We start from the raw sequence: 14,715 nt of genomic DNA on the forward strand, positions 1-14,715 counted from the left end.
GGGCCTAATTAAACTCAAAAGTTTTACATCCAAAGGAAACCATTGAAAAAAAAAAAAAAAAAAAACGAAAAGACAACCCACAGAATGGGAGAAAATCTTGGCAAACAATCCAACAGACAAGGGCCTAATCTCCAAAATATGCAAACTCGTACAACTCAACAACAAAAAACAAACAACCCAACTGAAAAATGTTTTGCACAGCAAAGGAAACCAAAAAGAAAACAAAAAGACAACTTACAGAATGGGAGAAAATACTGTCAAATGATGCAACTGACAAGGGCTTAATCTCTAAAATATACAAACAACTTTTACAACCCAACATCAAAAAAGCTAACAACCCAATGGAAAAATGGGCAAAAGACCTGAATAGACATTTCTCCAAGGAAGATACACAGATGGCCAACAAGCACATGAAAAAAATGCTCAACATAACTGATTATTAGAGAAATACAAATCAAAACTACCATGAGATACCACCTCACACCAGTCAGAATGGCCATCATTAATAAGATCACAAATAACAAATGCTGGAGGCAGTATAGAGAAAAGGAAACCCTCCTGCACTGTTGGTGGGAATGTAAGCTGGTACAACCACTATGGAGAACAGTACGGATGTACCTTAGAAATCTATGCATAGAATGAGCATATGACCCAGCAATCCCACTCTTGGGCATATATCCAGACAAAACTTTCCTTAAAAAAGACACATGCACCCGCATGTTCATTGAAGCACTATTCACAATAGCCAAGACATGTAAACAACCCAAATGTCCATCAACAGATGACTGGATTAGGAAGATGTGGTGTATATATACACAGTGGAATACTACTCAGCCATAAAAAAAAGAATGACATCATGCCATTTGCAGAAACATGGGTGGAACTAGAGACTCTCATCCTGAGTGAAGTAAGTCAGAAAGAGAAAGACAAATACCATATGATATCACTTATATCTGGAATCTGATATATGGCACAAATGAACATTTCCACAGAAAAGAATATCATGGACTTGGAGAATAGACTTGTAGTTGCCAAGGGGGAGGGGGATGGATTGGGATGGATGGGGAGCTTGGGGTTAATAGATGCAGACTATTGCCTTTGGAATGGATTAGCAATGAGATCCTACTGTGTAGCACTGGCAACTATGTCTGGTCACTTATGATTGAGCATGATAGTGTGAGAAAAAAGAATGTATTCATGTATGTGTAACTGGGTCACCATGCTATATGGTAGAAAATTGACAGAACACTGTAAACCAGCTATAATGGGAAAAAATAAAAATCATTATATAAAAAAAGAAAAAGAAAAAGAAAAATGGGCAACAGCTAAATAGGCATTTCTCCAAAGAAAACATACTGATGGCCAAAGGGCATCTGAAAAAATGCTCTACATCACCAATAACTAGAGATATGCAAATCAAACCTACAATGAGGTACCACCTCACACTGGTCAGAATGGCCATCATTAATCAGTCTACATATAACAAATGCTAGAAGGGTATGGAGAAAAGGGAACCTTCTTGCACTGTTGGTAGGAATGTAAATTGGTACAACCACTATGGAAAAGAGTATGGAGGTACCTCAGAAAACTAAATATAGAACTACCATATGACCCAGCAATCCCACTCCTGGGCATATATCCAGACAAAACTTTCATTAAAAAAGATACATGTACCCCTATGTTCACTGCAGCACTATTTACAACAGACAAGACATGGAAACAACATAAATGTCCATCGACAGATGAGTAGATTAAGAAAATGTGGTACATATATACCAAGGAATATTACTCAGCCTAAAAAAGACAAACTAAAGCCATTTGCAGCAACATGGATGGAACTGGAGATTCTCATACTAAGTGAAGTAAGTCAGAAAGAAAAGACAAATTCCATATTATATCACTTATTTGTGGACTCTAAAATATGAACAGGAGTTCCCATTGTGGCACAGTGGAAGCAAATCCGACTAGGAACCATGAGGTTGCGAGTTCGAACCCTGGCCTCGCTCAGTGGGTTAAGGATCTGGCATTGCCATGAGCTGTACTGTAGGTTGAAGATGCAGCTTGGATCTGACATTTCTGCGGCTGTGGCATAGGCCGACAGCTACAGCTCTGATTAGACCCCTAGCCTGGGAACCTCCATATGCTGCGGGTGCAGCCCTAAAAGGACAAAAGACAACAAATAAAATAATAAAATAAAATAATATAAGATAAGATAAAATAAGATAAAATATGAACAGATGATCCTATCTAAAAAAACAGAAATAGGTCATGGCCAAGGAGATCAGACATGGCGTTCCTAGGGGGGAAGGGGGAGGGAAAGGGAGGTGGGATGGACAGGCATTTGGGCGGGGTTGGATGCAAATGTTATATTTGGATTGGATGGGCAATGGGGCCCTACTTTACAGCACAGGCACATGTCTGTGATTGGGTCACTTTGCTATACAACAGAACACGAACACTGTAAATCAATTATACTTTCATTTAAAAAATAATAATAATAAAACTAAAAAGATCAGTAAAGCCAAAAGATACAAACTGAAGAAATGAAAAAAGAAAGAAAGAAGGAAGAGGAGTTTCCGTCATGGCTCAGTGGTTAACAAATCCGACTAGGAACCATGAGGTTGCGGGTTCGATCCCTGGCCTTGCTCAGTGGGTTAAGGATCCTGAGTTGCCATGAGCTGTGGTGTAGGTCGAAGACACGGCTTGGATCCCTGAGTTGCTGTGGCTCTGGCGTAGGCCAGCAGCTATGGCTCTGATTTGACCCCTAGCCTGGGAACCTCCATATGCCATGGGAGCGGCCCAAGAAATGGCAAAAAGACAAAAAAGAAAGAAGAAAGGAAAGAGGGAAGGAAGGCAGGAAGGGAGGAAGGCAGAAAGGGAGGAAGGAAAGGGAGGAAAACAGCCCTCAGATTGCATCTCCACACAGTGAAACAAGAAACCAGGTGCTCAGGAAACAGGACTCCAGAGACACTCCCCATAAACCTGGAGGTTCTGTGTCCCTCCTCTCCTTCGGTGGTCCTGCCTGGTGGTCTTCACCAGAGTGGTTCCAAACCTTCTCTTCCATCCCTGACTTCTCTTGAGTTCCAAGTACCCAGTTCTGAATAAACGGTGGACAACTCTACTGTTGTGTGTTCTGTCAGCATCTCAAACAGCATGTCCAGAAACCAAACATCTCCCTTTCTGAAGAAACTGTTGCTCCTTCTCTTGGTATCACCACTGTCTTTCGTGGGGCCATCATTCTCCCTATTACTTTTCTCTTTCTGCCTGTGGACCAAATACTGCCTCCCCTTGATTCTCTCCTTGCAATGTCTCTAATTGTCATTGCATCTTCACTGTCACCATGCTATTTCCTTAGTCTCCAAGTCCAGTCAGCAAACTATCCCCCACAGACACACTAGATTTCTCTTCCTAAAGCACAGCTCTGAGCCTATTAGGTAATGAGTCAAAAGGACCAGGAAGTCCCTTTCCACCTCTGAGACTGTCTGCATCATCCTTACACATGAAAATATTCCTTAGGGTACCAATGCATGTCTTAAAAACTCTAAATCCTAGTCTGGCCTTCTGATCTGAAGGACCCCTGCTTCCCAAATGCTCCTCTACACTAATGCTGTACCCTTATAAATCTAACAGCTCAAAACACCATCTTTCCTCCTTCCTGCATGTGCCCAGGATAACCTCCTCCTAATCACCAGCTCCACCATCAGAATCCTTTCACTCATTCCAGGCTCCTTCCTCCATGAAACCCTATGTCCCTGACTGGAAGTGATCTCTGCATTCCCTAAAATCTTCTGTCAGTGCTCTTCAAACTTGAATGTGCAAACAAATTGCCTGAGATCTTGGCAAAATGCAGATTCCAGTTCAGTAATTTTGTAGCAGGGCCTGCAATTCTGCATTTCCAATAACTCCAGGAAATGCCAGTCCCCAGCCACACTTTGAAAAGTAAGGTTTCACAGTGCCTATGCAGCATTGCTTTCTACTGTCATTATTGTCGCTACTAGAGAATAAACTCCCAACTGATCTTGAAAAGCTTACTCAGTCTTTTCTGCCCAGGGGAACTAGTCCAGTGTCTTATGTACAGTAAGTGCCGGTAAATGGGTAGGTACAGGAAGAGTCTTTGTAATTTCAAATAAATAATGCATTTAGCATGCATTCCAGAAAGTGAAGCTCAGAGCTCTGATCCTGTGTGAGAGCCACGATGTGAAAGAGGAGTAGCTATTACATAAAATACTGGAAAAGTAGGACTCATTTTTCAGAATTGTGCCTAGACTACAATTCTAAATACATCTCATGGGGCCGACAGACAGCATTTAGTGAGTTGGTTATCTAAAAATTATACTGACATATGGATGATACACAGTCTCATTGAGGAAGAAATAAGATGCACACAGATAAATTATATAAGAAAGTCTACAGACCATTCAGAAACAGAAATGAACAGTGCACATGATTGATGCTGTTAAGTGCTGGAGGAAACAATGTTAGGGATCAGATGTTCACTAGGGCACCACATCAACCAATCTCTCTTCCTCCCCACCCCCTCACACTCACACAAACACACACACACACACACACACACACACACACACACACACACACACACGCACTGGCTAAAAGAAACAATTTGGTGCATGGTTTCTGGGTACGTCCAGAAGCTCAGCAACATGGTCTAACGCACTGAGCAGAGGACCAACATACCCTGGACAAGGGCTACTCCAACTTGCAATCCCTGGTTTGGGTCCCTTAGGCACAAAATGAGAAAAATGATGGTTTAAGATGCCCATACAATAACCTCATGGTCCAAACTATATAATCTCACCCAAGCACACCCATGCTAGCAAATACTAAATACAGCCTCAGAGATGTCAGACCTTCTACAGGTTCCACCGCTACTCCCACTGTCATTATTACTAGTAATAATTATTAATCATCATTGCTAAGAATGAGAGTAGCTATATACCTATTATTTATGATGTGACAGAAACTTTATACATACTATTTAAATAATGCCTTGGCAACCCAATAAGGTTGTTTATCATACCCCTTTTTCAAAGGTATAGAAATTAAGGTTCAAAAGGTAATAATCTGTCCAAGGGCAAATGCTATAAAATTTGGTTGTGATGATCATGGTACAACTATAAATGTAATAAAATGCATTGGGTAATTAAAAAAAATCTGTCCAAGGGCTAAAGCTTCAAAAATGATATTAAGACTAATAATCCCTGTCAATTTACTATTTTTGTGTCTCTTAAAAGACATTTAGTCAACAAACATTTACTAAGAGTTTACACTAGAAGAGGTACTATGGTAGGAGCTGGGATTAAAAACTGAGTTAAGTTATCTGCCTTCAGGGAACCCCTGGTCTTGTACAAACAATAAAAATACCAATTAGGCAGATTCATAGTTGTGCTGGAATTATTGTATGTAATACAGTGCTCCATATATCTTTTCAAAACCAGTAATTTGCTTATGTATTTTAAAAGAAATTAAGAATGGAGCATTTGGGAGTTCCCTTCGTGGCTCAACAGTTAATGAACCACACTAGTATCCATGAGGACATGGGTTCAATCCCTGGCCTCGCTCAGTGGGTTAAGGATCCAGCATTGCCATGAGCTTTGGTATAGGTCACAAACCTGGCTTGGATCCTGCATTGCTGTGGCTGTGGCATAAGCCAGCAGCTGTAGCTCTGATTCGACCCCTAGCCCAGGAACTTCCATATGCCACGGCTGCAGCCCTAAAAAGCAACAGAAAAAAAGAAGGGAGCATTCTCTGAACATGTATGAATTTTTGCTAATGGATAAAATATAAACATAGATTTAAAATATTTTTGCAAGAAAAATAAACTGGTGTTTTATCTTTTGATAAAAGGTTGAATCTCTTACTTAATAGGAACCAAAAAAATAAATAAATAAAACTTCAGCAAAATTAAATGCTTTTTAGAGGGTTATATTACATTAACATAGTGACAGCTACTAAAATGCTTTTAATCTGTTAGCTATAATAGACTTGCAATATGCTGCAATAATATTTAGCACCTGAATACAACCTTGCAAAAAATATTCAAACTAGAATTGTTATACTACATATAACAGCTACGTGCTGACCTCTAGTGGCTATGTTGAGAATATCTTTACATTATACCACCAGTGAACAACTTTTACATAATTGATGACAAATTTATTTGTGATTATGGGTTAATCTATATTTTCCACTAAATTTTTAAATACTTAAACATAATTTTTCAGATATAAGATGCTACTTCAGGTGAAAAATCTTGGTATCAAAGTCCAAATATTAATTCTCAATCTTAACTTGTTAGCCAACTCTGGACAAGCTACCAAACTCCTCTGAATCTGTTCTCAAATCTAGAAAATGGCACAGAGTGGGATTCAAATAAAGGCTAATGACCACCATTGTTAATTTAAGTATTACATCTGTGACTGTATCTCTCTACGGAAGGTCTTCAGCTCTTACTTTCCCCGTGATTTTCATAAATATCAACCCAGTTCAAGCAACTCACATAGGAGTCAACCATCAAAAAATATAGTCAATATAGACCATTGGATGAAAATCTATTTCCAAAAATTCATTGGCTTTATCTGAGAAGGATGACTTTCTATAATGTTCATTGTTTTGAATTTGGTGAAAAAAGAAAATCATCCCAGGAAGAAATGTAATTATCACTAAATAGCACTATCGTATGCTTTTTAAAGAGCTCTAGAAGATTTTATAGGGAAAAATTACTGAGAAACTATCATTCAGATTTCCTTCCACCACATTGCTAGATCTCTTTATAAATTAGAAATCCTAAAATTCTGGAGCTGGTTGGATGATCTCCAAACTCTTAAATTGGTATCATCAGAAAATATTGTTCTATATACACATACGCAATTGCCTTAAATATTAATGAAGAAATTTACATGACACAACTTTTGTGTGTGTGTGTATGTGTGTGTGTGTTTTTGCCATTTCTTGGGCCGCTCTTACGGCATATGGAGGTTCCCAGGCTAGGGGTCTAATCAGAGCTATAGCTGGTGGCCTACGCCAGAGCCACAGCAACTCGGGATCTGAGCCTCATCTGCGACTATACCACTGCTCACGGCAACGCTGGATCCTCAACCCACTGAGCAAGGCCAGGGATCGAACCCGAAACCTCATGGTTCCTAGTCGGATTCGTTAACCACTGCGCCACTACGGGAACTCCGACACAACTTTCCTTTAAGCTAGGCCAATCCCATATAAGGTCTTCCAGGACTCAAAATCTTCCAGAAACCATAATCCCCCATGGATAACATTCCAAGGAAAGCCACGTTGGCTGGTTCTGAAATAGTTCGCAGCTTTTCCCTTTCCCTCCAGGATTACATCTACCTAAACTCATTTGAATTGCTTTCCACTTTCAAATGGTAAATACATCCCAGTGCTTTTTGAGGATAGTATTTTGGACTTTAGTCACTTTATTGCCATATTACTTTTTAAATTTTTTATCAAAAACTTATATTGACAACTTCGAAACAACATGATTCTCAACATAATTTGCATTAAGAATGAACATTTCTGAAAGCTAAGAAATGCTTGGAAGATGAACAAGTAAATATATTCATTTGTCTGTTGAATCAGTGTCACATTTGTGACTCATATTTCATGCTAATCAAATCGAATAATGAGAGAAATTCCTAATTTAACAAATGGCTGACATTCTAAACACTTTCCTTAAACTTTACCTCCTTAGGTGACTGATCACATTGCTAATCATGTATAATGATAATAATGTTTTATGTCATTGGAGGAATTTGCTACAGATGATAAATTAAATTTATAAAGGGATTACTAGTTAATTTACAAGGAATTTGTGAAGAATGATTAGTGCCCTGAATTTGTCAAAGTGAAAGAAAAGTGATCCTTAAAGAACTGTTTCTTAATTCACTTATAATTACTTGTACGGTTGCTTAACACTCTTCCCTGTACACGTGTATATTTTAACAACAAAAGATTATTAAATATAATTTATTTTACTATGCCCAATTTATACTTAAGTAGCTATAAGACCTATGCCCAGAGTTAAGTTCTAAAGTTGAACACTGCTTTAATTCTCACCTTTGAAAAGTGTGGTTCTCCTCAGTTCATCAAGAGCCAGCAACTGATACCCTGGGTCCTGACTCTTATAATATTCATCCTGTGTAAAATTTGAAAACTTTTCGGAGTTGTCGTTGTGGCTCAGCAGTATCCATGAGGACTCAGGTTCGATCCCTGGCCTCGCTTAGTGGGTTAAAGTTCCAGCACTGTCATGAGCTGTGGTGTAGGTCTCAGACATGGCTTGGATCTCATGTTGTTGTGGCTGTGATAGAGGCCAGCAGCTATAGCTCCCATTCGACCCCTAGCCCGGGGACTTTCATATGCCACGGTGCAGCCCTAAAAAGACAAAAAAATTAAAAAGAGAGAGAGAGAGAGACTCCAGATCTAACCATTCATGAACCCAGGATCTATCTTTGGACTTTTCAGCTATAAGAACCAAAGCATTTTTCCCCTTTCTTTCCCTCAAGCCAGTTGGAATTAGATTTATTGAGTTTTGTTTGTTATTTGCAATTTGATAGAGTCTTAATTGATAAATCAAGATTCTGACATCCTAAACAAGGTCTTACTGTATATAGCACAGGAAACTATATCCAATCTCCTGGGTTAGGCCATGATGTAAAAATTTTTTTTGTCTTTTTTTTTATTTTTGGCTTTTTAGGGCCACACCTGCAGCATACAGAAGTTCCCAGGCCAGGGGTCAAATCAGAGCTGCATCTGCTGGCCTACACTACAGCCGTAGCAACACCAGATCCGAGCTGTGTCTGCGACCTACACCACAGCTCACAGCAACGCCGGGTCCTTTAACCCACTAAGTAGGACCAGGGATCAAACCCACATCCTCATGGACACTAGTTGGGTTCATTACTCCTGAGCCATGATGGCAACTCCGGAAAATAATATTTTTAAAAAAGAAAATGATATTTTTTAAAAAGTTCCTTTGCTGTACAGCAGAATTGGCACAAAATTGTAAAACAACTATAAAAATTTTTTTAAATAAAAAATAATTTTAAAAAGCATCTGACATCCTAATAATGATGTAAGAAATACATAGAAATTCAACTGCTCATATGACTTATTAGTCATATGACAAGTGTATCCACTTTCTTTGTACAAGGTTTCAGTAATCTTATTAAGTGGGGCACAGCTTTAATATCATATTAAATATAAAATTTGTCCATTAAATCTGATGTTAAATAATATTTTTCATATGTATCATTTATAAACTTTTTCACAAATGTTTTTCAATATATATTACAAAATGATCACCACAGTAAGCCTAGTTAACATCATCACATATATTTTTAAACCCATAAAACAGCCTATGTAGGATATATATTTATAACTTATAGATTAAAAGCTTAAGTTGAAAACAGCCCATACAGGAGTTCCTGTTGTGGCTCAGTGGTTAATGAATCCAACTGAGAACCATGAGGTTGTGGGTTCGATCCCTGGCCTTGCTCAGTGGGTTAAGGATCCAGCGTTGCTATGAGCTGTGGTGTAGGTGGCAGACGTGGCTTAGATCTTGCATTGCTGTGGCTGTGGTGTAGGATAGCAGCTACAGATCCGATTAGACCCCTAGCCTGGGAACCTCCATATGCTGCAGGAGCAGCCCTAGAAAAGGCAAAAAGACAAAAAGACAAAAAAAAAAAGCCCATACAACTCAATATTAAAATAAATAAATAACCCAATCCAAAAATGGGCAGAAGGTCTAAATAGGCATTTCTCCAAAGACATACAGATGGCCAACAGGCCCATGAAAAGCTGTTCAACACTGCTAATTATTAGAGAAAGGCAAATCAAAATCACAATGAAGTATCACCTCACATTAGTCAGAATGGCCATCATCAAAAAGCCTACAAATAACAAACACTGGAGGGGGTATGAAGAAAAGGGAACCCTCCTACACTGTTGGTGGGAATGTAAATTGGTACAACCACTACGGAGAACAGTATGGAGATTCCTTAAAAAAATATAGCACTACCAGGTGACCCAGCAATCCCCCTTCCTGGGCATATATCTGGAAAAGACTAAGCTTTTAATTCGAAAAGCTACATGCACCCCAGTGTTATGCACAGCAGCACCATTTACAATGGCTAAGACATGGAAGCAACCTATGTGTCCGTCGACAGACAAACGGATAAAGATAAGGTTTATCTGTACAATGGAATACTATTCAGCGATAAAAAAGAATGAAATATTGCCATTTGTATAACATGGATGGGCCTAGAGAATAGCCCTCTGAGTGGAGATAAAGACAAACATTATATGATATCACTTCTATGTGGAATTTTTAAAATAATACAAATATTTACAAAATGGAAACACACTCACAGACATAGAAAACAAACTTATGGTTACCAAAGAGGGAAGGTGGAGAGAGGAATAAATTAGGAATTTGGGATTAACAGATACACACTACTAAACATAAAATTCATAAACAAGGATTTACACAGAGAACTATATTCAATACCCTGTAATAACATATAGTGGAAAAGAATCTAATATATATGATTCTAATATACATCTGAAAATATAGTGGAAAAGAATCTAATATATATCTGAATCACTTTGCTGTACACCTGAAACACAGTATCATAAATCAACTATAATTTAAAAATAGATAAAATAGGAGTTCCCTTATCACACAGCAGGTTAAGGATCCAGTGTTGCCACTGCAGCAATTCAGGTTGTTGCAGTGGCATGGGTTTGATCTGTGGCCCAGGAACTTCCACATGTCATGGATGCCAAAAAAAAAAAAAAAAAAAAAAAAAAAAAAAAAACCTGAAGTTTAGAAAGGTTAGCTTGGGAGTTTCTGTTGTGGCTCAGCAGGTTACGAATCCAGCTAGCATCCATGAGGATTCAGGTTCCATCCCTGGCCTCAGTCAGTGGGTTAAGGATCCAGTATTGCCATGAGCTGTGGTGTAGGTTGCAGAAGTGGTTCGGATCCTGCATTGCCGTGGTTGTGGTGTAGGCCAGCAGCTGTAGCTCCAATTCAACCCCTAGCCTGAGAACTTCCATAGGTTGCAGTTTTGTTGAGGAAGAAAGGAAGAAAGGGAGGGGGAGAGGGAGGGAGGGAGGAAGGAAAGAATAGAAAGAAAAGTTGACTTGGCTTTCAGGCCACACAACTAGTAAGAGCCAGGTCTTCTTTTCATTTTTACTTATGACCTTTATTTTCATTATGCTTTTCATCACTCCACAAACACTTTTTATCTTTAAAAGTATAATTGGCTATAAATGCAAGCAAGACACAAATAAGCACTGACTTCTGTCAAATTAATAAATAAGACTTTTTAAAACAGTATCATCTTACCTAAGTCGATATCTCGAATTCCCATGTACAATTCAAGAAGATCATCAATCTTTTCAATTGCCTTTGTTTTGGCTTCAGAGGGCTTTATCAGAGAAAAGAAAAATAAGATTATATTTTTATATGCAATCTCTTGAATGTCAAGCATACATAGGGGGAAATACGATGTGGAGCCAGTTCTTGGTTGTGTACTCTAATTTGAATGGAAATATATCTAGAATGTGCTCTGTAACTCAATACACATCAGTATCAAAATACGAATCTTTTGGTGTTTGCATTAAGTATTATAGATTCAAAGAAAAGCCAGGAACACAGTCTCCAAGTAGCTAACCTTCTAGAAGGGAGACAGGTGTAAAAATTAATAACTATTTAGCAATTGAAGGACAATTTCTAAAGGATGTCAAAGGCACAGAAGTATCACAGAGGAGGTAAATTTAAATCTCTGAAAGTCCAGAAGGACTTCCAAAAGAACGTGACTTAAGAACTGTGCTTTCAAAGATGAACCGGTGTCAGATAAGCCCGACAGGGCACTGCAAGTAGAAATCAATAGATAGGCAAAGTCTATGTGAGGCTGCAGAGTCTGATAAAAGCCTACAATGTGTAAAGGAACTGCAAGAAGTCCCATGGGATGGGAAACATGGCACCAGACACAATTAGATCTTCCCTGTGTGCCATGACGAGGGCTTAGGTCTTTGTCATGGAGAGACCCCATGTATTAACAGCTCACTCCAAGAGTAAAACACTCTGATCGCATACCCTTACTGTTTATTTTTTATTAATATTATTATACAGTAGTTCCCCCCTTACCTATGGTTTTGCTCTTCTCAATTTCAGGTATGGCAGTCAACTGAGGGCCAAAAAATATTAAATGGAAAATTCCAGAAACAAAGTTCATACATTTTAAATTACGTGCCCTTCTGAGTAGTGGAGTAAAATCTCACATTATCCACTCCGTCCCAAAATCCCCAGCCATCCCCATCATCGCGGCTCCATGACCAAGATTACCCAGCAGATGACCCGCCTTCTGACCTGAACCAGAAGGTCAACAGTCGCCTAACACTGTGTCCCAAGGCTTACATCGCTCATCTCACTTCATCTCCTCACACTGACATTTTAACATCTCACATGATTGCAACAAGGCTGAGTATAGTGCAGTAAGATATTTTAAGAGGCAGACCACATTCACACAACTTTTATTATAGTATATTTTATAATCATTCTAGTTTTACTGTTAGAGGTTGTTATCTCTCACGGTGACCAGTTTATAAATTAAACTTTATCGCAGGTATGCATGCCTAGGAAAAAAACATAGTATATACAGGGTTCGGTACTATCTGCCACCTTAGACATCCACTGGGGGTTTTGAAACATGTTCTCAGTGAATAAGAGGACACTACTGTATGTATTTTTTTAATTTTTTAAATAAATCAAACACATGTTTTACCACATTAATATACTGTGTACACTATAAAAATATACAAAAACAGAAATTTTATAAGGAGATGATGGAATATTTTTAAATAACTTTTGTTTTGGAGTTCCCGTCATGGCTCAGTGGAAATGAATCCAACTAGGATCCATGCAGTTGCGGGTTCGATCCCTGGTCTCGCTCAGTGGGTTAAGGATCCGGCATCGCCGTGAGCTGTGGTGTAGGTGGCAGATGCGGCTCAGATCCTGCATTGCTGTGGGTGTGGTGTAGGCTGGCAGCTACAGCTCCACTTAGACCCCTAGCATGGGAACCTCTGTGTGCCGTGAAGACGCGGCCTAAAAAGACAAAAGACAATAATACTACTACTAATAATAATAATAATAATAATTTTTGTTTTATGTGTTAATGGTACCAAAACATTTTTTGTTCTTCCTAAAACTATTAAAAGTTTAAATGAAAAACATGATTGGTCACATTTTATTACTATTTTAATATTTGGTAAAGTCTGGCTCTATCATCAGTTTATTTCGATACTTGGTTTTAAATGGCTTCATAAGACATACCGCCAAAAAACACATGAAAAGATGCTCAACATCACTAATTATTAGAGAAACGCAAATCAAACCTACAATGAGGTACCACCTCATACCGGTCAGAGTGGACATCATTAACAAGCCAACAAATAACAAATGCTAGAGAGAGTGTGGAGAAAAGGGAACCCTCCTACACTATTGTGGGAATGTAAATTGGTACAACCACTATGGTAAACAGTATGGAGGTACCTCAGAAAACTAAATATAGAACTACCATATGATCCAGCAATCCCACTCCTGGGCATATATCCGGATAAAACTTTCATTAAAAAAGATACACGCACCCCTATGTTCATTGTAGCACTATTTACAATAGTCAAGACATGGAAGCAACCCAAATGTCCGTCAACAGAGGAATGGATAAAGAAGATGTGGCACATATATACCATGGAATATTACTCAGCTATAAAAAATAAAATAATGCCATTTGCAGCAACATGGATGAACCTAGAGATTAACATACTAAGTGAAGTTAGATAGCAAAAGACAAACATCACATGATATCACTGATATGTGGAATCTTTTCAAAAAGGTACAAACGAACTTATTTGCAGAATAGAAACATACTCAAAGACTTCGAAAAACTTGTGGTTACCAAAAGGGACAGGTGGCCATATGCTTGGCCAAAACGGACTTGCTGTATAGCACGGAGAACTCTACCCTGTATTCTGTGATAATCTACATGGGAAAAGAATCTGAGAGAATGGATATGTGTATATGTATGATGGGGTCACTTTGTTGTACAGCAGAAATTATCACAACCTTGTGAATTAACTATACTTCAATAAAACTTAAAAAAAATGGCTTCATAGCTGAAAAAGAAATAGCCCAAAGATGTTAAACACTCAACTATAGGTACAAATGTTGAATTTAAGATCATACTGCAAAAAATTCATAATACTTTAAATACTGTTGCTTCATATTCAAAACACTAAAAATATGCACCTTATTGCAAATAAAATTTTATTTTTATTTTCTTGAGAATATTATCACAAATTTCTTATATGTTTTTATATTAACTTGGCCTTTAAAATGATAAGATACATGATATATCACTCTTGCCTTCTTTACAGTATGTTTTGAATGGTCTGTGTAAAGTGACAGGCTATGCAAAGTAACTTAGAGGTTTCTCTTTGCATCTGTCCAGCCACACTGCAAGTAATTGTAACAAGTATCAGTACTTCTCATACAAAAATGGCCACCAATATTTTAATATTCTGAAAGAACAAAATAATGGCATTTTCAGCCTTGCGGATGCAATAGAGATTCTCATACTAAGTGAAGTAAGTCAGAAGGAGAAAGACAAATACTATATG

General features: G+C 38.3%; 1 protein-coding gene across 14 annotated transcripts in view; it reads right to left on the reverse strand.

Moving 5' to 3' along the window:
* Positions 1 to 14,715, reverse strand: part of GIPC2 (GIPC PDZ domain containing family member 2) — a 140,074-nt gene that overhangs the window by 60,716 nt on the left and 64,643 nt on the right. For all 14 annotated transcript variants that reach the window (XR_014807953.1, XR_014807951.1, XR_014807952.1 and 11 more), the window contains exon 5: positions 11,381 to 11,462. Coding sequence is in view for 4 of the 14 variants with exons in the window: in XM_084964669.1 (XP_084820795.1) it covers positions 11,381 to 11,462 (82 nt within the window). In the remaining 10 variants the exon portion in view is untranslated. The remainder of the gene's footprint in view (positions 1 to 11,380; positions 11,463 to 14,715) is intronic.

The sequence above is a fragment of the Sus scrofa genome, chromosome 6, assembly GCF_054392235.1.
Source record: "Sus scrofa isolate SSC_HxYL_T2T_F1_AM1 chromosome 6, Sscrofa_HxYL_maternal_Yorkshire_Landrace_v2.0, whole genome shotgun sequence".
Lineage (NCBI taxonomy): Eukaryota > Metazoa > Chordata > Mammalia > Artiodactyla > Suidae > Sus > Sus scrofa.